Raw genomic sequence first — 23,731 nt, forward strand, 5'->3', positions numbered from 1 at the left:
ACATACTTCGTCTCTATCAAATAAGAACATTTTAAACTAGAAGCATACCTGACTATACAGGGGTGGCAAAAGTAGGTTTACAGCTGTGAGGGTGTGAAACAGCTTATTCTTGTATTATTATTATTGCATTATTTATTTGTACTACAACTATAAAACTACTTTTTCTCACCCCTGTATGCTTAGGTCTCCACAGAAAAGGTACGCTCTGAACCATATTTGGACAGCTTGAAATGCAGGGGCTTAATTTATCAGGGTCTTTGTGCTCAGGCCTGAGGAGTGCTGATCACAGGAGGCATCAGAAACAGACTTTTAAGTCTGCTCATGGCCAGCCACCCTTTAGAGTTGGGATTTTGATTCTGCTTTTATAACTTTCTTTTGAAAGTAAGATCGCAGATGTTTGTCTTTGCTCCTGCAGGTTCCAGATGATAGTCTGAAGTAGACTGCACTCCTAAGTCAATGAGAAGGGATAAAAAACCAAATTACATCGTATCATACTGTTTGGCATGGTTTTTGTTCAAGATTTTGCTATTTTGATTTAATATTGCCACTATTCAGTCAGGTATTTTGTCTTGTAAAATGCTTCAAGTCATGAACAATAATTTACCCCACTGCTGGACTGGGCCTCCCAGGAACCAGGTCTGCCTCAAAACCAGCAGCTCTCACCCCTGGCTGCACGGGGTGGAGGGAGGGGCTAAAACTCCCCACACCACTTCGCCACTTCAGATCTCTATTTTGCGACCATATTCAACCAGTTCTGTGAGCATCCTGATTACCAGTGTTTTGAACTCTGCATCTGGTAAAAGTTGGACATCTCTTCATCGCTTAGTTGTATTTTTTCTGGAGCTTTGGTCTGTTCTTTTCATTTAAGCCATAATTTTTGTCCAGCACACCTATTACATAGTAAGAGACAGAGCCTTAGGTATTCACCAGGGTGGGGCTACTCACCTTGTTGCCCTGTGACAGTGTATGTGGGGAGGGGCCAGAGAGGGAACAATGCCACTTACTTGGCTCTTGGCCAGCTTTCAGTCACTTCCTCCACTACCCACAAGCAAATTGGCCTTCCAGTCCTGATTGCCAGGTGGGTGGGTTTGTGTATATGTAAGGACCCTGTGGGTCCCTCCAATGAACTCTCCTGTGAGGCTGGGAGTTTCTCCCGCTGCCGCCTCAACCCCCACAGGTTTTTTCAGTCAGATGTTTTGAGGCTTCATTTCCCCACTGCTGGGACCCTGGGTTGTGTGGTCTTTCTCACTCCCCAGTTGTTCCTTCCAGTTTATCTGCATGTGAATGTGGGACCACCCGGTCCTCCAGCCACCACCTTGCCGTGAGTCCTCACCCTGGCTGCCTGTCTCTATCCCTCCTATTGGTCTGCATGAATGTTTCTTCTTTAACTACTTGGCTATTACCCTTCCACACAGTTTTATTTTCTGGGAGTTCTGGTTATTTTTTCCTTTTGAATTTGTTGTTGTCCTTCTTTTGGTTGGGCGAGGAGGCAAAGTATATCTACCTACACCTCCATCTTGGCCAGAAGCCCCTGTTTTGTTTTTAAGAGTGTAAAGCGTTCTCTAAAAAGTTTGAGAAGCTCTGTCTTACAGGTTCTTCTCTTTCCAGGAGGACTAATTTCATAGCAATTAGAGTCCAGTGTCTCATCCTGACCTACCTCTCTGAGCTGTTAACAATCCACAATAAAGTCCTTTATCTCCCCTGAAGCCTAAAGCAAATCAGGCAATGGACCCTCAGGTTGAGAAAGCTAGGTCCCAAATCAAACTGCTTGATTAAATCTGAAATCTACTACCCCATGACCTTGGGAACAGTTACTTACCCACATTTTTCAGACCATAAGACACACCTAGGTTTTAGAGGAGGAAAATCAGGGAAAAAATTTTTGAACAAAAATGTGGTAAAATATTTAATAACACAAATAACATATTTCACCAATGTAAATGTAAACAGAACTCACAGCAGTAATAACCATTATTCCTCCCAAATTGGGGGAGTGCATCTTATAGTCTGAAAAATATGGTAATTCTGTGCCCCAGCACCTATATGTCACATGGGAATAATGCTTCTACTTACACTGTAGAGAGCCAAGAAAGGCTCTGAAACATGTAAGTGCTTACTAAATGCTAGCTGTTATTTTCATCATGGTCACACAAAATGATAACATTCTCTGCCATCAAATAAGACAGCTACCAAATAACTGCAAAAAAAGTTATCCTTGCTCTAAATGTGCATCTTTGGGGTACTGCAGGAGGGCGGGGCTGCACCTGGTGTGGCTTCCTGAGTGCGAATGAACTTGGAAAGGAGCAGAATCCTACACTCCTGGTCTTTTCTGAGGTCAGACAGTAGCCTTGAGTGCAGGCGGCGTGATAGCACTCCCTAAAGTCGTAATCAGGAAATGTGGAACAGTCTGTTTCTCCCACAAGGCAATCATGACAGGAATATTTTAAACGTCAAGCACAAACCTGACACCAGGAAAATACACAACCTCTTCAATGTGTACCTGCCTTGAGCCCAGAGCCATCTCTACTTAGTGAGGCAAACACAGCCAGATGGAGAAGAACTGACCATTCCTTCCCTTCCCCAAACTCCATCTCCCTCAGACCCACCTTTTCCTGTATTCAATTCTGCTTTTGAGAAGTGCAGCTTATGGTGCTTCCCTAAGTAAGCCAAGGATTTTATTTATTTGGGGGGACTGCTGCTATTTCAGGGCTGAACTTTTAGCTTGCTATAAAGTTAATGTGCTATTCAATGTTCACTGCAGGCTAGGCTGTGGGGCTGTGTATTTCCTGCCACCCCCAGAAGGCCATTATCTGTAATTGCCCATTACCATGCATAATTATTTCTCCTAGCCTGGTCTATGACCTCCAGGGTTGCACTCTGTTACAGCTAACTGCTCCATCTTACCAAATCTGTGAAGGAAACTTTTTTGCTCTTTAGTACTATTAATGGTATATCCCAAAGCCTGCATGAGAACATTACACAGGCACACTTCATCTTAAGTCAGGAGTATCTCAGATCTCTTCCAGATGGACCTTATCTACCTCCATGGAGTTTACCTGCCCTCAAAAAATGAGAACTATAAGATATAATCAACCCTCCATTAAATGGGAGCTCGTAACCCAAACTGGGGATATTACCTGGAACCCTTTACACTCCCTTTTCTTTGATTTGGCTCTTTAATTGTATCATGCTTTAGAAAGACTGCTTGAGAGGTGTAGACAGGGAAGGGAATAGAAAAAGAGTGAAACTTCAAATCTTAAATTCAATATATAATATATGCTCCCATGTTTAATGTTTTTTGAGTGAAAGAACTATGCTCAACTCAGTGGTTAAAATGAGATCTGGGGATTCCATGTACATTTAAAATATTAATTCTAGAACTGACATCTGGTATACACTCCAAAGTGTCACTTTCCATTTACCTCACTTCACCATTAGCAGAAACAGAGAACAGGGGACAGGGAGATTGTTGGCTGTACGCATGGATGCTGAAGTGCTTGGCCACTCAGTGGCACCTCTCTGTCTTCCTCACCACTGCCTCCTTCAGAAGTTCTGCTCAGTATGAGGGTGTGAGACACACCTTAAAGCTATTATAAGGCTCACAAAAACATCTGAAAGAGTGTCCACAGCTAGGAATAAACCACTCAGTTTCTAAGTGGCCACGACCTACCACTGCATCTGAGACTACCCACAGACTCTCCTCAATGTGTGCACTCTCTGCATGTGCCATCTTTATTTTCCTTCTGCCTTTCCTTCCTTCTGAATAAAGCTTCTCCTAAATTAAAAGCCAACACTACAAATAAAACATCTCCATTCTTTGAATAATCATTTTTACCAAAGTCGGGTAAGGTAAACCACAGAGCAGTTGTATGGCCCTAAAGGCTCCACCAACTTGGAATATGTATATGTAGACACACATATAGGTACATACACATATATACACTCAAACACATACACATACATACACACATATACATGCACACACAGATATCTATCTCTCCACCTATCTATGTATCTATCCATCAGTATCCTAACTGAAAAGAAAGTCAAATCTTAACAGAAAGAAATGATTACAAAGAACCAAGCTAGGCCTGCCAACTAAAACGATGTCATGGCTTTTCACAGAATCAATAACAGCGAAGGCTTAGGAATTCACTTTATCCCTTGTTTCAGTGCCTGTAGAAACTGAAGTGGTGAGTCTGCAGATACATGTGCAGTTGGCAGTGGGACCGCAGCTAGGTCCCCATCTGAGACCTCACACTTTGCCACCATATTGTGTCTCCAAGGGGAAAGGAAGCTGTGCAGATACTGCCAGTGAATATCGTCAGTTAAAAGACAGTTGCTACTGACAAGGAGTCAACCCTGACAGGTTCCTGGAAAAGACTATGACTACTAACTGTTTAAATGCTGGCAGGAAGTTGTATCAAATAAAGGGGTCAAGAGTTCTCAGCCTCCAAAAACATACCGTAATGGTCAGAACCTCATCCTTTCCATTGGGGAATGTTGGGCAAGGCGAGGGCTGAGTTGTGATTGATCTAAGGGCATGTCACACTGACCAAAGCCCCAAACTGTGGCTCTTCTGACTCCTCCCTGAGGCAGTTCACTGCTACTCAGGCTCCTCATGTAGCTCTACAATCTGCACCTGCAGCCTTGTTCTCCAGCTGCCAACCCAAGTCATTATGTGCCATAAAAGATGTCTCCTAACTCTTGGTTAATGCCTTATGGCTAGCTGCTCCACCAAACATGTCACTAACCACAAGAATAGAAGGGCGTAGTGAAAAAAATTTCACACTTGTATTACTCAGCCATGAAAAAGAATGAATACTTGCTATTTCCAATGGTAGGAATGGACCTAGAGGGTATTATGCTAAGTGAAATAAGTCAGTCAGAAAAAGACAAATACCACATGATTTCACATATATGTGGAATCCAAAGAACAATATGAATGAACAAACAAAACAAAAGCGTACTCACAGATACAGGGAACAGACTGATGGTTGCCAAAGGAAAGGGAAATTGGGGCACTGGATAACAAAGGTAAAGGGACTGACAAGTTACAGAGTTGGCAGTTACAGAATAGTCATGGTATACAGCACAGGGAACATAGCCAACAATGCTGTAATAACTATGTGTGTTATCAGGTGAGTACTGGAAATACCAGGAAGAGTACTTTGAAAGTATAGATTTATGATTATCTAACCATTATGATGTACACCTGAAACTAACACAAAATAATATTGAACATAAACTATAATCGAATGTTTTTTAATTTTTAAAAATAAAAGGATTAAAAAATCATCTTTGTGACAATTCCTGCCTCCTCAATGTAGGGGCCAGAACCCGAATTCCCTGCCTCCATGTAGTTAGAGCCTAGGAATGCAAAGCAAGCTCTGCCAGTCATATCACCCAACTGAGACTTCAAATGTGACAGTACCTCTTTATTGTGACTGGATCCAGAAGCTTCTGGCTTTTGATAGTGGCAGAGGCAGCAGTTGAACGACCCTAAAGACACTGCCAACTTGGGATATGTGTATGTAGATACACATATAAATACACTCACACATATACATATATATGCATACACATATACATACATACACAGAGATATCTATATATATCTACATATCCCACTGAATAGAAAGTCAAATCATAACCAAAGAAATGATTACCAAGAACCAAGCTGGGTCTGTTAACTACAATTGTCATGGCAACTAAGAAACAGCAGGACAGAAGCTATGTAACAGGCCAACTTTTACAACCACAGTCACATCCCCCAAATGTCTTTCTTTTCCTCACCTGGTGATTTGTGCTGAACAGATTTTGTCCATCTGCATCACTAGCAACCTTTCAGAAATTCCATTTCACAGAAAGGTCACCAGTACCAAGAACAGTCTGACAGTATCATCCTCCCTTATCCCTGGGGGATATGAACCAAGACCCCCGGTGACTGAACTCAAAGTAAACAGAACCTGAGAACCTCTCTGAGGGGGGAACAGTCTGTGGCACAGTGGGAGGAGAACATGAACTCTAAAACCAGGGGCCTGCGTGGAGGGAGCCCTCTCTGCAGCAGTCACCAGGCTCTGGGGAGCACCTGGGATTATCTGTAGCTGTGTCCACTCCCAGCCTCACCTGTGCTTCTCAAGATGCATTCCATCACAGAAACAATACCGGATTGACGAGTAAAAGAATAAAGATTTTTTAAAAACCAGCAATGGGGCAAGGGTCATTATCTGAACAATACAAAAACACATACTCTTACAAGCAGTTTTAAGTCAGTTTCTTTTTAACTGGGAAGAAAACAACAAAATAGGCAGAGCCTCAAGACTCACCTGGGTGTATTCTTTCATCCCTGGACTAGACACAGACCAGAAAAGTGACAGGAAGGCTGACCTACGATGCCATGACTAAAAGGATTTCAGAGCTGCTGAAGAGCTGGGCTTAGTGAAAAGATCATGATGGATGCTGTCACAGGAAGGATTCACCAGAAAGGCAACCACCACAGAGAGGGTAACAGAACTATTCTTTCATCGATGTTGCACAGTCAGTCATTTGCCCCAGGAAGGTCAACTTGTGAGAAAGCTCTCAAAAATTCAACCAATTCACTCATTCATTCATTTATTCACTCAATACCAACTGAGTGTTCAATGATCTATCCCCAAGGCAAAAAGAGTCAGAGTCACTTTATCGAACATTACCACCTATACATGCAGATGCCTTCAAGTTCTTTTGAGTCTGAAACTAGGAAGCCCTCAACTGCACAGAATGTGTAGCACTCTATTCACTGCCAGCCCAAATACAGACAGCACAGGCTTGCATTAACAGCTAATATAAAACAAATGTGTACACAAGGAGAAAAGACTATTAAATGGTATGACAGAAAATATGACACCTTAAGAAAAATGAATAAAATAATAAGCAACAGATTATTAAATTCTTGGGGACTGCAAAAGCTAAACTAGGGAGGAGAAACAAAGTCACTGCTGATTAAATATGGAGAGTGTTAAGCCAATTATAAAAGATCAAAGAGAACAAGAGAGGGGAGGAGTAGCTTTACAAGTAACTGAGATAGGAGACCTTGGGAGAAATATGACCAGGGAAAAATCATTACAGTTTACAGTAAAAGTAATCTAGGGATGACTTTAGCGAGAAATTCACCAGAGACCACCACTGGAGAATGGCTTGGAGACAGAAATAAAAAAGATCTTCATTTTACAAAGGCACACAGCTCTGGAGGGAAGGTGCTTTCTCTGTAGAACAACAGGACTGGCAAAGTGAAACGTGTCAATGAAAAATGCCAGTGTCTGAGCCACGTTTTGGGTTTCTATGCCATCGACCCCTGGCTAGGAAATTCGGCGTGGCCTTCATTACATGCCACCACAGGCAAAAGGAAGAGTGTCTGTGAAGCTCAACTAACACTTTCTGTCTTGCCCCCAATAAAAATCTGATGTGGCCCCCCTTTAAATAATGTCACCTTCTTCAAAAGTCAACCATTGCTAACTAACCTAGATTTTACCTGAGGAAAGCTGAACTAAAAAATGAGTTGCTAATGCAAGTGTTGCTAACTTTTAATATTATTTTTTATATATGGAATATTCTGCACTTGCCCATATTCTTTCAGATGCTACCCACAATAACTTTATGAGGGTGAGAGGGCAGGAACTCCTATGCTTCCCAAAAAGGAGCCAGCTGTGGCTTAGAAAGGTACCCTGCACCCAAAGGAATACAGCAGGAGCTGGAGTCTGGATTAAACCCAGGCCTTTGATTCCAGGTGTGGTACCTTCTTGCAATGACGTGAAAAACACAAACGACCCCACTCTTCACCTTTGCTCTGAGTAGTTAATTCAGTGTATTTTGGATTTTTGTTTTTTAGCAATCATCAATACACAGGACATTATAAGTAACAGTAAGAAAGCTTAGGCCAAGTACAGAACACTGCCAAGGGATCCCCATTACAACTAGCATATAAGATCAAGAACAATGCCTAACTTACAAAACTTTTCCTTTCTACATGAGATTATAAAGATCACTCTACAACTACAAGGTGACTAAAAGATCATGGTATAACTGAATTTACAGAGTGAGAAAATGTGACATAATAATAACAGCACTCACTGATACTACAGAAAATATACTTCATGAAAAGAGAGAGAGAGAGAAGGGAGCTCTGGACATCAACTATCCTACTTACCCCTATACATGAATACAAACTGCTCACCTGGCTTAGCAACCTGGCTACCTACTGGGTCCCAAATTAGTACCATCATGACAAGTGATAGAGGTGAATAGCACAGAGCATGAGAATGGGTTGTGACTCACAGACCCGGGTTTGAATCCAACCCCACCTTTTTAATAAATGTGCAATCTTGAGCATGTTATGAAACTCCAATTTCCCTACAAATAGAAAAATAGTTCCTATTTTACAGAGTTGCTGTAGAGATTAAATAAGAATGTAAATATCAAAGCAGCTAAAACAACACCTGACATGAGGCAGAGACTCAGTAAATGAGAGCTAGAATTGCAATTATCACTACCACTGCTGAAAGCATAATGCTAGGGTTGGAAACTGAACAAACTATACTCCAAAGGCAAAGAATAAAGTGTTGTCCACTCTACATGCTTCACAACAAGGAATGAGTAAACATTATTTACAATTGCGCAGGATCCTCAGTTTGGACAACATCACCTGCTCGTCACATTCTGGCCCTTGGCAACACAAACTAATGCGAGAATTCCATTTCTTTGCTTAATCACCCTCATTACACTTTGTTTTCAGTTCTACCCAATTTTCCCCTGCTCCTAGATGCAAGCTCTTTGTTCCCTGTCAAACTCCTTTCCATTGCTGTAAATAATCTCTCTCCCTCTTTTATATTACCTTTCAAATATTTATAGACTCTTATTCTCCCTCTCTCCAAGCCATACATCATTTTTGTTGGCCTTCCTCTGGATTCTTCTAGTTTATCTACATCTTTTAGAGAAAAACAAACTCCAGGTGCTTCATGATGAAAACAGCACACCCAGAGCTAACAACCTAACCAATGAGGCCCCTTATTCAAAAGCCACAAGGAAATTCTTTGATGTTCTTCTTACTCCTTTTCTCCTGTAACTCATAATTCCATCTTTCAGATAAAAATTGAGGCGGAGGTGATAAAGGAGATGAATACCACCCTCACCAAGAGATGGCCAGGGCTCTAAGAGACAGCAGCTCCTGGAGTGGGATGCCATGGGAAGTCTCAGATGTGGCTCAAACTACCTAATGAGCAACTGTGTGCTGTGTGTGTGGCTACTACTTGTTCATTCCTTCCCATCCCCTGCATTCGATGTGCGTGTATTAGAACAGTGTCCTTGAGACTGCCCTGATGCTTTGTTTTGCCCGTAATGAAAAATCTGACACTAATTTCCAAATGCACACCGATTTGGATGTGCTTTGAAAACTGAAAACTGCTAAAACTAAACACTTAAAACTACTATCCTTATCACCAGGTGGGTCCCATTTCCCAGTGGGCAACGAGTGAGACTCATCTGGTTCAGCTTTCTCACATTTCTTCTAGAAGGTGGTGATGTCAAAGTATCTGCCCCCTCCAAAAGGCCTATGCTGACAACCCCTACTTCTCAATCTGACGCTCATGTCCTAAAGTTTCTGAAATGTATGCCTTCCAAACTGTGAGGGGCAGCAAAGTATTTATGATGCTTTACCTATTTTACTGAAAGTACCTTCCTCATCTCAGCAGCCTGAGGATTTGTGTGGTTACACAACATTCTCCACTGCCTCCAGAAAGGATGAGAGATGGCTATGACTAAAGACATATATCAATAAAATTAACAAAACAGAAAAAGAAAAGTGAAGCCAAGACAAGAAGATTACTCTAATTATTCCAATGTAAGGGTCAATATATTCATTCTATATGAACACTAAGGTGTGTCTCTGAGATTCCTGGCAGCTGGGGAGGGGGTGGTAGGAAATCTGATAAATTACAGAATCACCACGCACAGATATAATTCTTGTGATGTTAGCCCATGTAGCTTCATTTTTTTAAAAAAAATACAGTTTATGGCCATTGGGTAGATCGCATGCAGAGCTCATTCGCTGCTCCTGTTACAATCTGAAATATGAGTTCTGTGGCATGATTCTCTACTTCGTCACGGCTTACAAGGAATTGCATCAATATCTTAGTGGAGCACCACAACAATCATGCCAGACAAACTGGGCAGATGTTATTTTATCCACTTACCCTTTGAAGAAATAGACAAACTAAGTAAACTGCTCAAAATCAGAGAGGTGGTAAGTAACTGGGCTAGGTTTTCGGACTCTAAATTTTAGGGCTTTGTCTGTGACATGGAGTTTCCTCCCCAGGCACAGTGTTATCAAGGTAACAGAAAAACTCCTTTTCCCAGGTGAACTCAAGCTTCAAGACCTTTAGTCAAGCTCCCACCACCATATACCACTCTCTCGGGGGGAGCCTGGCACTACCATGTGGTAACAACTCATCCCGGGGAAGTGCACCCCTGAATGTGCCCCACATCAATCAAAGAAAGCAATAAAATTACTTTAAAAAGTAGGCTGATAATGTGCACTCTAAGTTCATGTAACATTGGTAATAAGCAGCTTAATCTCTAATAACCAGAATATCTGCCTAGACAGCATACCTACTCAGTCCTGCCATACCCATTAATTTTATACCAAATAGTAGTATAGAAACTTCTAGGTCAATCACTAGACATGATTGTGAAATGGTTCAATCATTGGGGCTGTCATCGTAACTTGAGATCTGCCCACAGTTAACTGAAATAAGGAGTAGAAGTTGGAAAAATATAAAGATATCAGGTTTAGCTGTTCTACTATGGCCACTATGACTTGGTCTAGCTAATGATCTGCTAATCAGGAACTAGAAGAATCACAGGCTTCTGCTCCTCTGCTTGACCTTCAAAACATGCAGTGACCAGGGCTCAGTCCTTGGGCTTCTCCCACCTTTGCAGTCTGTCTCATCTAGTCTCAGGTTTGAAATACCAATAAGTGTGGTGGGGGTGTATGGGGAGGGGGTAGGATTGCAATTGATGTCACAAAGGGACAACCTCTATAATAAATAAGGACCCAATAGATATGGGGGGAGATTCAATAGAGAAATGGGCTAAAGATGATTCACAGAAAAAAAGTACAATAAATGCATGAAAAAACTGTTCAACCTCACTAACAAAGAAAACAGGGATTATAAACTATATTAATTGTATTTGTGTTCCATTGCTATATAACAAATTACCACAAGTTTAGTGGCTTAAAACAATACACTACCGTCCAGTCCTATACATCTGTAGTCTAACCCAGGTCTCTCTAGGCTAAAAAGCAAGGTCTCAGCTGGGCTGCACACCTTTTTGGAGGCTCTAGGGGAAGATGTTTCCTTGCTCATCCAGGCTGCTGACAGAATTCAGTTCTTTGCAGTTGTAGGACCAAGGTCCTGTTTCCTTGCTGTCCATTGGTTCAGGGCTGTTCCAAGCTTCTAGAGAACTCCTGATTCTTTGACTTGGGGCCCCTTCCTCCATCTTCAGAGCCAGCAATGGTGGGTCAAGACTCTCTCACATCTCAAAACTCACCCTCTCCTGTGTTTTCTTGTTGTGGCATCTCTGGGGCAGCCAGGTACGGTTCTCCACTTCTGAGGATTCATGCAATTAAAGAGAGCCCACCTGGAGAATCTAGGATCATCTCCCATCTCATCCTTGACTCCATCACATTTGCAAATTTCCTTTGACTACATAACATCACAGGACTAAGATGTAGCCATCTCGGGGGGCCACCATTCTTATGACCATACGATCATACAATGCTTTACCTTTCAGACTGGTACAGCGTCACTGTCAACCTAGAATTGGCAATGCTGTGGCAATGCTGCTCTGGGGAAGAGTGCCATTGACAGTATCTGCCAAATTACATATAAATTTGCCTCCAAAGTTGCCACTGCTTCATTCTATCTTCACTACTACCACTCCAATCCAAGTTGTCCCCTGTACCTGGGCAACTGCACGGATTTCGCTTCCATCCCTTGCCACTGCTTCATTCTATCTTCACTACTACCACTCCAATCCAAGTTGTCCCCTGTACCTGGGCAACTGCACGGATTTCGCTTCCATCCCTTCAAACTACACTCCACACAGCAGCAGAGAGAGCTTTTGAAAAATCAAATCAGCCCTGACCAGTGTGGCTCAGTTGGTTGGGCATTGCCCTGCAAGAGGAAGGGTCATCAGTTTGATTCCTGGTCAGGCACATGCCTGGGTTGTGAGTTCGGTCCCCAGTTGGGGCTGCATAGCAGAGGCAACCAATCAATATTTCTCACAGACATTTCCTTCTTTCTCTTTCTGCCTCCCTCCCCCTCTCTAAAAATAAACAAAATCTTTTTTAAAATGTAAATCAGATCATGCCATTCACTGCTTCAACACTCTAATGATTTCCCATTGCACTCAAAATAAAATCCCAACTCCTTCCTGGCCTACGAGGCCCTGGGAGATGCAGCCCCCAGTGGCTCCACCCCTTGCCCTCACTACTCCAGCACGCTGGGCGGCTTCCTGTTCTAAGCGAGTTCTCGCCTTGCTGCACCTTCTGCCTCGAAGGCTCTTTCCCCAGACTGTGAGTGCAATGGCTTACCATCACTTGGGTTTAGCTCCAATTTAATCTCCTTAGAGAGGCCCTCTTTCCCTAATCACCTTGCCAAACAGCCACTGTTCCTTCAAATGCTTCCTTCGTATCACTTTATCTTTCTTCACAGCACTTACCACTCTCTGAAAACATCATGCTTATTTACTGGTGCACTTGTTTATCAACAGCGCCCCTGCTGGATATGTAAGACCCATGAGAGACAGATGCTTTTGCACTGCTGTATACCCAATGCCTAGAAAAGGGTCTGACCCACAGCAGTCACACAATGAATGGTTGTTAAATAAGTGAAAAATGAAACAGAAAAATGGAAGAAGAGAGGAAAAAGATACACTCAGTTCAGCATTTATTGGCGTTTGATGTTTCCCTGAATTGATGCTATTCTGTATTTTAGATAAACCCTCAAACCTCAGGACCACAGTTAAGGGGTAATGAAAAATAGGGAGTAGTTTTATAAGTGCTGAAATCAATACGAAAAGTCATCTGTTAGTATAGATTGGATTGAACTCATATTGAGTGGCTGAAGCAATACCTGAGAACTTGTACTGCCAATGAAAATCAGAAAATTTGCTATCATAATAGTAAATTAATATTTTCTTTTTTTTAGATTTATTTATTCATTTATTTTTAGAGAGGGAAGGGAGGGAGAAAGAGAGAGAGAGAAACATCAATGTGCTGGGGGCCGTGGCCTGCAACCCAGGCATGTGCCCTGACTGGGAATCGAACCTGTGATGCAGCCCACGCTCAATCTACTGAGCTACCCCAGCCAGGTTAATATTTTCTTTTGATAAGCCATGTATTCATAGTTTATTTTAAGAGTTTATTCTGTACCTTTTTCTGAAAAGCATGATCAGAGTTGTTGTACAATAAAACCAGATTAGGGATTGTACAGTCCACCAAAAGGCATAAGAGATGAGAGGAGACTGGGTCTGAATGTAAGTCTGGTTCAGCAACAGGAAGCAATATTTATGTGAATTTTCTTAGGAGAGTCAAAAAGTTTGCCATGTTGAATTTTTTCTAAGTTGAAAAGACAGACACCTTCTGGCTGAGATATGTAGATCCGCACTTACATAGTTGCCTGTGACAATGGCAAAAGGAACCCTGACAAGTCAAGAACCAGTGAGACAGCAGCAGGAACCACAAGGGAGCCACCGGCACACCTAGCTTGCTTCCTCTGCTTCACGGTGCAACACGGCACACTCCCGGGCTGCGAGTCCAGATCATCTGGCAGAGGTAGAGAATTTACAGAGTCCTGCCTAAGGTGTGAGCTGACATTCCCCTGTGCATCCTTCCCTGTAAATCTCAGTCCTTTGAGAAACTTCAGAGTCCTCATTATCTCAGAAGTACAGATTAGACCAGTGTATAAAACAAAGAGAGAAGTCAGCAATAAAGCAGAAATTTAGGGGCTGGGAGAAGAAGAAAGAGAGGAAAGAAAGGATGCTGACAGAGATAAAAGGAATCATTTTATCTCATGTGATTCTACAGGTGATTTCAAAGGCCAAGAAGCTTTGAAGAAAGCTGACTTAGCAAAAACAACAGATGGGTAAGAAAGGTGTCCACAGGATTCAAAGAATAGAAAGTGGCTGAGGGGGTGGTCAATGACAGGGTCACTGGACCAGCAGATAACCACGAATCTGTGGTTCAAGTTCAGGGCAATCCTGTGGAACAAGTAAGTGAAAAGGATGACACAGATGAGCTTTTTGACATTCCAAATTTCCTACAGCAGCAAATGCAAGGCTGTCTCATGCTATGACAACACCTAGTATTGCCATCTATTAAAGTTCTCCAATGCCAAGACCAGCTGTTGGCAATAAATTCTAAGACAGTCTTTGAAAGATAACAATTATTCTTGCCAAGTTTCTAGGGCAAAAGAATTCTCTCTCTCATTCTGAGGAAATGCCTGTCACCCAATGTCTGAAAAGTTGCTTTAGCTCTTCAGAAACAAACCAGTATTTCTATAGGCCAATAATACAACAAAGAAAGCCCACTGCCAGGTCCCTTAATGGTTTACTTCCTCCAACACTATTCCTTTCCCTACAAAGTAAATGTAATAATGAGTAAAATAGAAAAATTTTTGAAATACTGAATATCAACAAATTTCTAGTGATAATAAAACTTAAACCTACAGAATCTTCCATGATCTAAACTTCTTGTCATCAAAGAGACTCTCATTTTGTATCTACTATTTGCCAGAATGAAGACCTCTTATTTTTTAATTTTAAAAAATGTAAACTGAAATTTTCTGGAACCCTCATATACTGCTGGCAGAAATGCAAAATAGTGCAGCCTCTTTGGAAAACATACTGGCAGTTCCTTAAAAACAATGGCTAAAAACAAAGTATTAACATACAACTCAGTGATTCTACTCCTTGGTAGAGACCCAAGAGAATGAAACACATATTCAGACAAAAATGTTATAGAAGCATTACTCATAATAGGTAAAATAGTGTAATCAACACAAATGTCCATCAGCTAATGAACAAAAAAGCAAAATGTCCATAAGATGGAATATTGTTTAGTTAAAAAATAGGAATGATAAGCACATGCTACTATACGGATGAGCCTTGAAACAACTATGCAAGTGAAAGGAGCCATACACAAAAGATCACATATCATGATTCCATTTACATAAAATGTCCAGAATAGGCAAACCTGGGGCTGGTATGGGGAGTGACTGCTAATGGGCACAGTTTCTTTCAGGAGGAGACAAAAATGATTCACAATTAGATTGTGGTGGTAATTGCAAAACTCTGGGAATTTACTAAAAAACAAGGAATTGTAGACTTCAAATAGATGTATAGCATATGAATTACACCTTAAGCTGTTAAAGTATGTTTTAATGTTTAGTCACTTAAAACTCCACATTTACAAAAAATTATAAGACAAAATTGCACACTGAAGATCAATAATTTTACTCTCTGATACCTGCAGGTTGGTTCATGATCACGGATCTAGTATTTTAAAGCACAACTTCAAAATTAACCATTGTTATTCATTCAGTTAGCATCTACTATAAAGCCAGGTTCTGTAGTATGCTCATGAATAAAATGCAATCCCTGCCCTAAATGTTATATTTTTATAAAAGAGATATAAATGTAAACCAATCAGATATTTTCATGTCTTTTACATATGCTGGTTACAAAACTAATTTCTGACTTTAAACCCTGAATTTACCTTTTTTGTGACTATTTTCTAAATTTTCTTTCTAGTCAAAGGTAGACCAATAGGGTCCTTTCAGTGTACTTTGTTCTTATAACTACTTTACAAAAATACTGTCTGCAGAGACTATGAGGCCAACTAATTCTTATATTTGACATGTAAGCAAAGACTGCCTTTCAAACAAATAAAATTGACTGAAGCTATTCAAAACAATAGGCTATTAAAATGATCAATACCATTAATCATTAATGTTAAATGCCAACTGTTGCTTCAGTTTTCGGAGTTTTGTTAGAAATCCTGAAAATTTCTTTGACCCTGAAAGTAAAACTGGGGAATGCTTTTATCTAGAGGTATTTTTAAACCAAGTATCTATACTTCCTATTCTGAAATTGAGATCTCGGTCTAAAATCAAATGGAGCTCCCGCATATTAGCAGCCAGAATCCTTCAAAAATAAACTCTCAAAACAATTTGTGTAAAATGTTTTGGTTGTTCACTTGAATGAAGAGCTTTTTTCTACGCAGTACTGGGAAACTGCAAATATAAAAACTGAAGTGTATTTTATTTTTGTTTTAAGAATATTTTATTGATTATACTATTACAGTTTTCCCAATTTTTTCTCCCCTTTATCCCCGCTCTGCCCTGCACTCCCCCAACCCTCCAGCATTCCCCCCTAGTTTCTGTACATGAATTGTATATGTAAGTTCTTTGACTTCTGTTCCTATGCATTCTTAACCCCTCCCTATTTTGTGCCTACCAATTATGCTTCTTATTCCCTGTACCTTCCCTGCCCCCCCTTCTTCCCCTCCCCACTGAAAACCATCCATGTAATCTCCATATTTCTGGTTCTGTTCCTGTTATAGTTGTTTGCTTAGTTTTTGTTTTTTAGGTTCAGTTGTTGATAGTTGTGAGTTTACTGTCATTTTACTGTTCATAGTTTTCTATCTTCTATTTCTTAGATAAGTCCCTTTAATATTTCACATAATAAGGGTTTGGTGGTGATGAACTCCTTTAACTTGACCTTATCTGAGAAGCACTTTATCTGCCCTTCCATTCTAAATGAAAGCTTTGCTGGATACAGCAATCTTGTATGTAGGTCCTTGCCTTTCATGCCTTCAAATACTTCTTTCCAGCCCTTTTTGCCTGCAAGGTTTCTTTTGAGAAATCAGCTGATAGTGGGTCCAATTTCTTTGGGACTCTCTAGGCTTCCTAAACTTCCTGAAAGTCTATTTCCTTCACCAGATTGGGTAAGTTTTCCTTCATTATTTGTTCAAGTAAGTTTTCATTGTTCTCCTTCTGGCAGCCCTATGATTTGGATGTTGGAACGTTTAAAGTTGTCCTGGAGGTTCCTAAGCCTCTCCTCATTTTTTTTAATTGTTTCTTCATTCTGTTCCAGTTGGATGTTTATTTCTTCTTTTTGTTTCAAATCGCTGATCTGAGTCCTGGTTTCCTTCTCTTCACTGTTGGTACCCTTTATATTTTGCTTTATTTCACTTTGGGTAGACTTCATTTCTTCCTTCATTTTGCGACTCAGCTCAACCATTTCTGTGAGCATCCTGACTACCAGTGTTTTGATTCTGCATCACATAGGTTGGCTATCTCCTCATCAGTTAGCTTTTTTTCTGGAGTTTTGATCTGTTCTTTCACATGGGCCTATTTCTTGTCTTGGTGCACCTCTAGGTTGTAAGGGGCAGGGCCTTAGGTATTCACCCAGGCGAGGCTACCCTCTTTGCTGCATAGTGGCCCTGTATGTAGGGGAGGGGTCAGAGAGGGAACAATGCTGCTTACTTTCTCCACTCTAGCTCCACTTTCCAACAAATTCTCTCATGTGAGACTGGGAGTTTCTCCCACCATGGCAACCCCCGCAGTTTACAGCTAGCTTTGAATCTTTAATTTCCCGTTCAGCCAGCCCCACCTCACCCATGCAATCTGCCACCTACAACTGCATCCTCTCTGCTCAGCTGCCCGTCTCCTGTCTCTGCCCCTCCTACCGGTCTGGTTGAGTGTTTCTTTAGCTCCTTGGTTGTCAGAGTTCCATGCAGTTTGATTTTCTGGCACTTCTGGTTGTTTATTATTTTTAGATTGGTTGTTATCCTTCTTTTGGTTGTGCAAGGAAGCAAAGCATTTCTACCTATGCCTCCATCTTGGCTGGATCTCCTGAAGTATATTTTAAATTTAAATAAGTCCACAGAGGATTTTGAGGGCAGTGAAATTACTCTGTGTAATACCATAATAGTTGGTACATGTAATCATAAATTTGTCCAAACCCACAAACATACTACACAAGAGTAAACACTAAAGCTAAGTATGGACTTGGGGTGATTATGATGTGTCAGTGCAGGTCATCAACTGTAACAAATGCAGCACTCTGAAGGGGTGCTGGTAATAGGCAAAACTGTGTGGGGGGCGAGCAGGGGATACATGGGAAATCTCTATACCTTCCTCACAAGTTTACTGTCAACCTATAACTGCTCTAAAACAGAGTTTATTTTTAAAACAGACTCCTAGAGAACAGACTGACAGCTGTCTGAGGAGAAGGGGGATGGGAGACTGATTGAAATAGGTGAGTAGATTAAGCACAAAAAAAGAAAAACAACTCATAGAGACAACAGCATGATGATTACTCAAGGGAAAGAGGGGTGGGGGGAGCAGAAGAGGGTGATGGAGGATAAATGGTGATGGAAGGAGATTTGACTTGGAGTGTTGAACACACAATACAACACAGAGATGATGTATCATAGAACTGTCCACCTGAAACCTATATAATTTTATTTTATTAAACAATATCACCTCAATAAATACCATTTTTTAAAAAAATACTTTATTTTCTTAACTTAAAAACTCAGTATCTTTGTTAATTTATCAGCCACATTTCTAGTTGGTAAAAAGTGCATGGGTACATTACTCCATTTTCAAACTAGCACATTTCATCTTTGTAAAGCATTTAAGCACTTAGAACATACACACACAACACAAAGTATTCCCCTACCTTGTGTGCCTCCTCTCTCTCCCCGCCAACACCCGAGAAGTGGAATGACTGATAAAAAAGAAAAGTGAGGAGGGGGCCCCACCATTATCAGACACAGACCTGACTGATCCTTCCAACAGGGGAAAGGTGAGAGAGAGTGGGCCACAGGAAGCTGGGCTGCCCAGGGAAAGCCCAAGACAGCAGGACATGGTTTGATGTGAGGGAGTGTGAAAGAGAGAGAGAGAGAGTAAGAGAGAGTGTGTGTGTGTGTGTGTGTAAGTCCAGGGTGCTCCAGAAGGGAGGGTCCAGGGGTGATAACATTCAGGTCTTTACTTACAAAGGATACATACACAGAACCAAATGATCTACAATGCAGCCCTTCATCTGACAGCTCTGCATGTTTGTTAGCAACAAGCTAAGAAGTCAGGCACCATGTGCTGCATAAAACTTAAAGAACACTCCCTCAGTCTGTCTCTTTCTCTGGTTCTTTCTCTCTCATTTCATCACCCCCCTCTTTCCTTTCTCCCTCTCCCTCCAAGTATTAATATAGTTTAATGCTATCAGCATTTCTGTTTTTTCTCTTGCTCATATCCCAGTCCACTCCAAAAGTGACTGATCCCAACTCAAGAGCTTTAGTGGAAGTTCCGTGAGTGATAACAATGCATCTGAGGCTCCTGCCACACAAAGGTGAGAAGGTGAGGGAGGAGCTCATCACCTTCAGCAGGGAAAGCCCCCAAAGTGATGCCTGCCACCCGCACCTGAGCACATGAGCACAGCACACTGTTGGATTCCACATTCTCCTCCCTCTGAGTGTTGATTCAAGACTCCAAAGTGACTCCAAAGTCTATTAGCCAGAGGCAAAGAAGGGAGTCTGGTCACATCCTCCTTGACCCTGACCTTTCCATCTTGATTTCTCACTGCTTCTATTTGTAATTGTCCCTAATGCTACTCCGAAATACCCTGGGAGAATGTCTTTGTCATTTGGAACTCCATCTGGCCTAAAATCCTTCTCTAAAGCTCTGCCATCTAAAGCTCCGCTGTCTTGGGGTACACAGTCAAACTCTGACATCCCTTCCTCCAAGGCAGAATGCAGGACAGCAGGCTACACCAAGTCCACTGGTGGTGTCCTACAAAATGCCCAGCATTTATCCATCACTCTCCCTGCCTTTCTCCCCAGTGGAGACCAGTAGCTTCAGCCTTCTATACTAACAGACAATGACTGAGACTTTTGCCCCTAACATTGTTCTTATTGCCCATTACCCCTAAATCCCTTCTGAGCATTAAACTATGGCTCTAATCACAATTGCACAGTTGCCTTTCCAAAAAAACATGGCAACTGTTCCCACAGCCTCTTTTCACAGGCAGTTAATGGAAAATCCATGGGCATTGGGACTGGACAGGCCTGTACTGAATTCTAGCTCCACCCAGCTTTATTCTGAGACAGTTTCCTTACTGCTGGTTTCCTCATCGGGAAATGGGAACGATTCCTACCTCCTAAGATGTTTGTGAATATAATTCGTCTCTCTACTCCTCTGACACACCCAGTTTCCATTCCGCCCTCCAGCTAAATCCACCAGATCAACCCTGACCAGATATGTATTTGGTAATTAACTTTAGACAAAGCTTAAATTCCCAAAGTGTAAAGATCATATTTGTGACATGATCCGTCCTTTCCTCTAAAAAGGAAAGTTTGGAAGCTGTCATAAGTATATGAGAAACCAAGCCAAAAAGGAAATAATACCATTCCCTTTGTTAACTAGATTACCTATGGTCCCAGTAATACACAGTGACAAAGACAGACACACCTATCTGCAGTGCAGAAACTACGGTTCCACCAGTCACCCATTTTCTTTGGTGCCTGCTTACCTTCTTCTTCATAATGTCAAGATCCACAAAATGTCTGAAACCCTCCAAGACTCCCTCTCCCCTTTTTTGAAGAGGAAGCAAAAGGCCCAGAGAACTTCAGTGATGAGTTAGAAGTTACACAGCTAGTTAATGACCGGCAGCTGAGCAACTTTAGCCCTGTGATTAAGCACAGCAAACTGAGTAACTCATGGAAATATTAGTGAAGAGGTACCACGCTGTAATGCTTTATTTCATGGAACCTCAGCAGGCTCTGTATACATGCTGTGAATCTCAGCAATTATATTAAGTATATAATATGTATATTTATTGCCAGTAGGATTTCACAGATCTTTGGTGGATTTTCTTAGAGATCCTGTGTTCTAAACCAGGTCCATCAAATGCCCCTTTGTGAGAATGGAAATGCACACTATCTAATCTGGTATGCCTTAGCTCCATATGCCCACTGAGCAACTTGAAATGTGGCTAGTACAACTGAGGAACTGAGTATTTTAATTTTTTTTCTATTTTATTGTGGTAAAATACACATAAACCTTACCATTTTTAAGTGCACAGTTCAGTGGTACTAAACACATTTATAATGTGCAATCATCACCACCATCCATTTCCATAGCTCTTTTCACCTTGTGAAACCAAAACTCTCTACCAGTGATTTTCAACTGGTGTGCAAGAATCTTTAAAACATGTAACACCTGACTATTTAGACATAAGCACTGACCACTGACCTCTTTTCCCTTAGACTGTCAAATAAAAAATGACAACAGCCAATACAACAATAACTGTCCAGTGTGAATTAATCAAAATTATACCAATTTTGGTCCTATCAGCAAAAAGAAAATATTTTTGGTGTGCTGCAGAATTTTAGTAATTAGTTCAATTGTGCCACGAGATGAAAAAGGTTGAAAATTACTGCTCTCTACCCTCTACAATAACTCTGCATTGTCCCCTCCCCTCAGTCCCTAACAACTACTTCTTTCTGTCTGTGTGATTTTGACTACTCTAAGGAGTTAAGTGGAATCACACAGTATTTGTTTTTTTGTGACTGGTTATTTCACTTAGCATTATGTCCTCAAGATTCATCCATTTTGTAGTGTGTGTCAGCATTTCCTTCCTTTCCAAGGCTGAATATTCCATTGTATGTATCTATCACATTTTGCTTATCCACTCATCTGTTGATGGACACTGGGTTGCTTCAACATATAGCTATTATTAATAACCCTGATATGAACATGGGTGTACAAATATCTCAAGATCCTCCTTACAATTCTTTTGGGCATGTAATCAGAAGAGGAATTGCTACATCATATGGTAATTCTAGTTCCAATTTTGAGGCACCTCCACACTTTTCCATACCAGCTGTACCATTTTACATTCCCACCAACAGAGGGAAAAGTTTCCCATTTATCCGTATCTTCACTGTTTTCTGCATTTTTAAAAAATATTAGCCATCCTACCTGGCTAGTGTAGCTCAGTGGATTGAGTGCGGGCTGCTAACCAAAGTGTCGTAGGTTCGATTCCCAGTCAGGGTACATGCCTGGGTTGCAGGCCACAGCCCCCAGCAACTGCACATTGATGTTTCTCTCTCTCTCTTTCTCCCTCCCTTCCCTCTCTCAAAATAAATAAATAAAATCTTTAAAAAAATATTAGCCATCCTAATGTGTTGGTTAGTATCTCATTGTAATTTTGATTTGTTTTTCCCTAATAATCAGTGATGTTTAGCATCTTTTACATACTTACCTGCCATTTGTTTATCTTCTTTGGATGGATTTTTACCATAATTAATTTATTCTTAAATAGCCCTATGTGGTTAGGGGTTTCCATACTGGACAGTGCACCCTGACGCCTGAAGTGATTTGGAGGCCCAGTGCATGAGCACAGTGAGCTCTGGAAACAGATGGACCAATTCAGATACTTTCTAGTTCTGTAGATTTAACCAGTCACTTAAACTTCCTACACCTCAGTTTTCATACGTGTAAAATAGGACTAACACCTCCTACTTCTGAGAATGAAATGAAGTGAATTAACATACATGTAACCCCTGGTACAGTTTCTGTACATGGGAGAGAGAATTTAAGCCAAAGGGGCATGCCTTCCCTCACTCCCCAGTGCCCACTGAAACTTGACCCAAATGAATTGCAGTTATTTGCCAGAGAAATGGAAGTTTAGTTCTAGAAAACAAGGATCTTTAGCTCTCACCAAAATGACCCCAAAATGGAGGGGTGGATTGAGATGAAATCTGGAAAATCTCACTCCTCTGACACTCTGTGATTCTGACTCTGTCCAGATTCAGTCTTGGCTAATAACCAACGGAATAGTAAGGCTGTTGAACTTCCAATTCTAGAATAATGGCCGTCTCCTTTGTGAGGCGGCCAAAAACAGACCTTCAGAGAAAGAATCCTTTAAGAAAATCCTCTAAGCTCTGAATGTGATGTGTGGCCCAGGACGGTCCTAAGACTGTTTCTGTAGCCATGGCCCTTCTTCTCCCCTCATTCCCAGCCAGCCCACGCTGTGAACCCGCCCTCCCCACCAGCTTACCTGACACTGTGGTGGTGGTGGGAGTGCTCACCGGTGGCGGTGGCTGCGAGGAGCTGCTGCTCTCAGTCATCAGGCATGGGTTGCTGCCGCTGTTCTCTCTCTTGACAAGCAGCTCAGCCGCAGTGGGCAGCGGGATGGGGTGGCTGATCCCCAGTTCCTCCTCCTGGGCCTGCTGCCTTCTCAGGGCCACCTGGAAGCGCAGGGCAGCGGGTCATCCTCCAGCACACTGTAAGCATCACTTGTGCAGCCTTGAGAAGGTCACTGAGGTCCCACCCACCCCAGACACAATTCATTAGTTCCAGCCTGAGGTTTGAGAATCTCTTTTCCAGGTAACTATGATGTGCAGCCAAAGCTGAGAAATGGTTTAGAGCCAGTGTCTGGGACACAATAGGCACTCAAAAAATGCTCATTAAACAAATTAATATGTAAATTATAAGGAAATAAGGTTGGCTAGGGAAAATCAGGAAGCATGGTAGAGGAGTCCCACCTGAAAAGAAGTCAGCACAGATAAATTAGAAGGGCAGGAGAATGGAATCCTTCACTCCTTCATTCCACAAATTTGTGCAAG

At 41.6% G+C, this 23,731-nt stretch overlaps 1 protein-coding gene across 2 annotated transcripts in view; it reads right to left on the reverse strand.

The window, feature by feature from the left end:
* DMRT1 (doublesex and mab-3 related transcription factor 1) overlaps positions 1-23,731 on the reverse strand; it is a 93,662-nt gene that overhangs the window by 66,758 nt on the left and 3,173 nt on the right. The window contains exons 2-3 of one of the 2 annotated variants that reach the window (XM_045840917.1): positions 23,171-23,353; positions 22,083-22,086 (exon numbers count right to left, since the gene is read on the reverse strand). In XM_045840917.1, the coding sequence (XP_045696873.1) occupies positions 22,083-22,086; positions 23,171-23,353 (187 nt within the window). Of the gene's footprint in view, positions 1-22,082; positions 22,087-23,163; positions 23,354-23,731 lie in introns of both variants that reach the window. The other variant, XM_045840916.1, reaches the window with a different exon arrangement.

This window comes from Phyllostomus hastatus, unplaced genomic scaffold (genome assembly GCF_019186645.2).
Source record: "Phyllostomus hastatus isolate PE091 unplaced genomic scaffold, TTU_PhHast_1.1 phas_contig_34, whole genome shotgun sequence".
Classification (NCBI taxonomy): domain Eukaryota; kingdom Metazoa; phylum Chordata; class Mammalia; order Chiroptera; family Phyllostomidae; genus Phyllostomus; species Phyllostomus hastatus.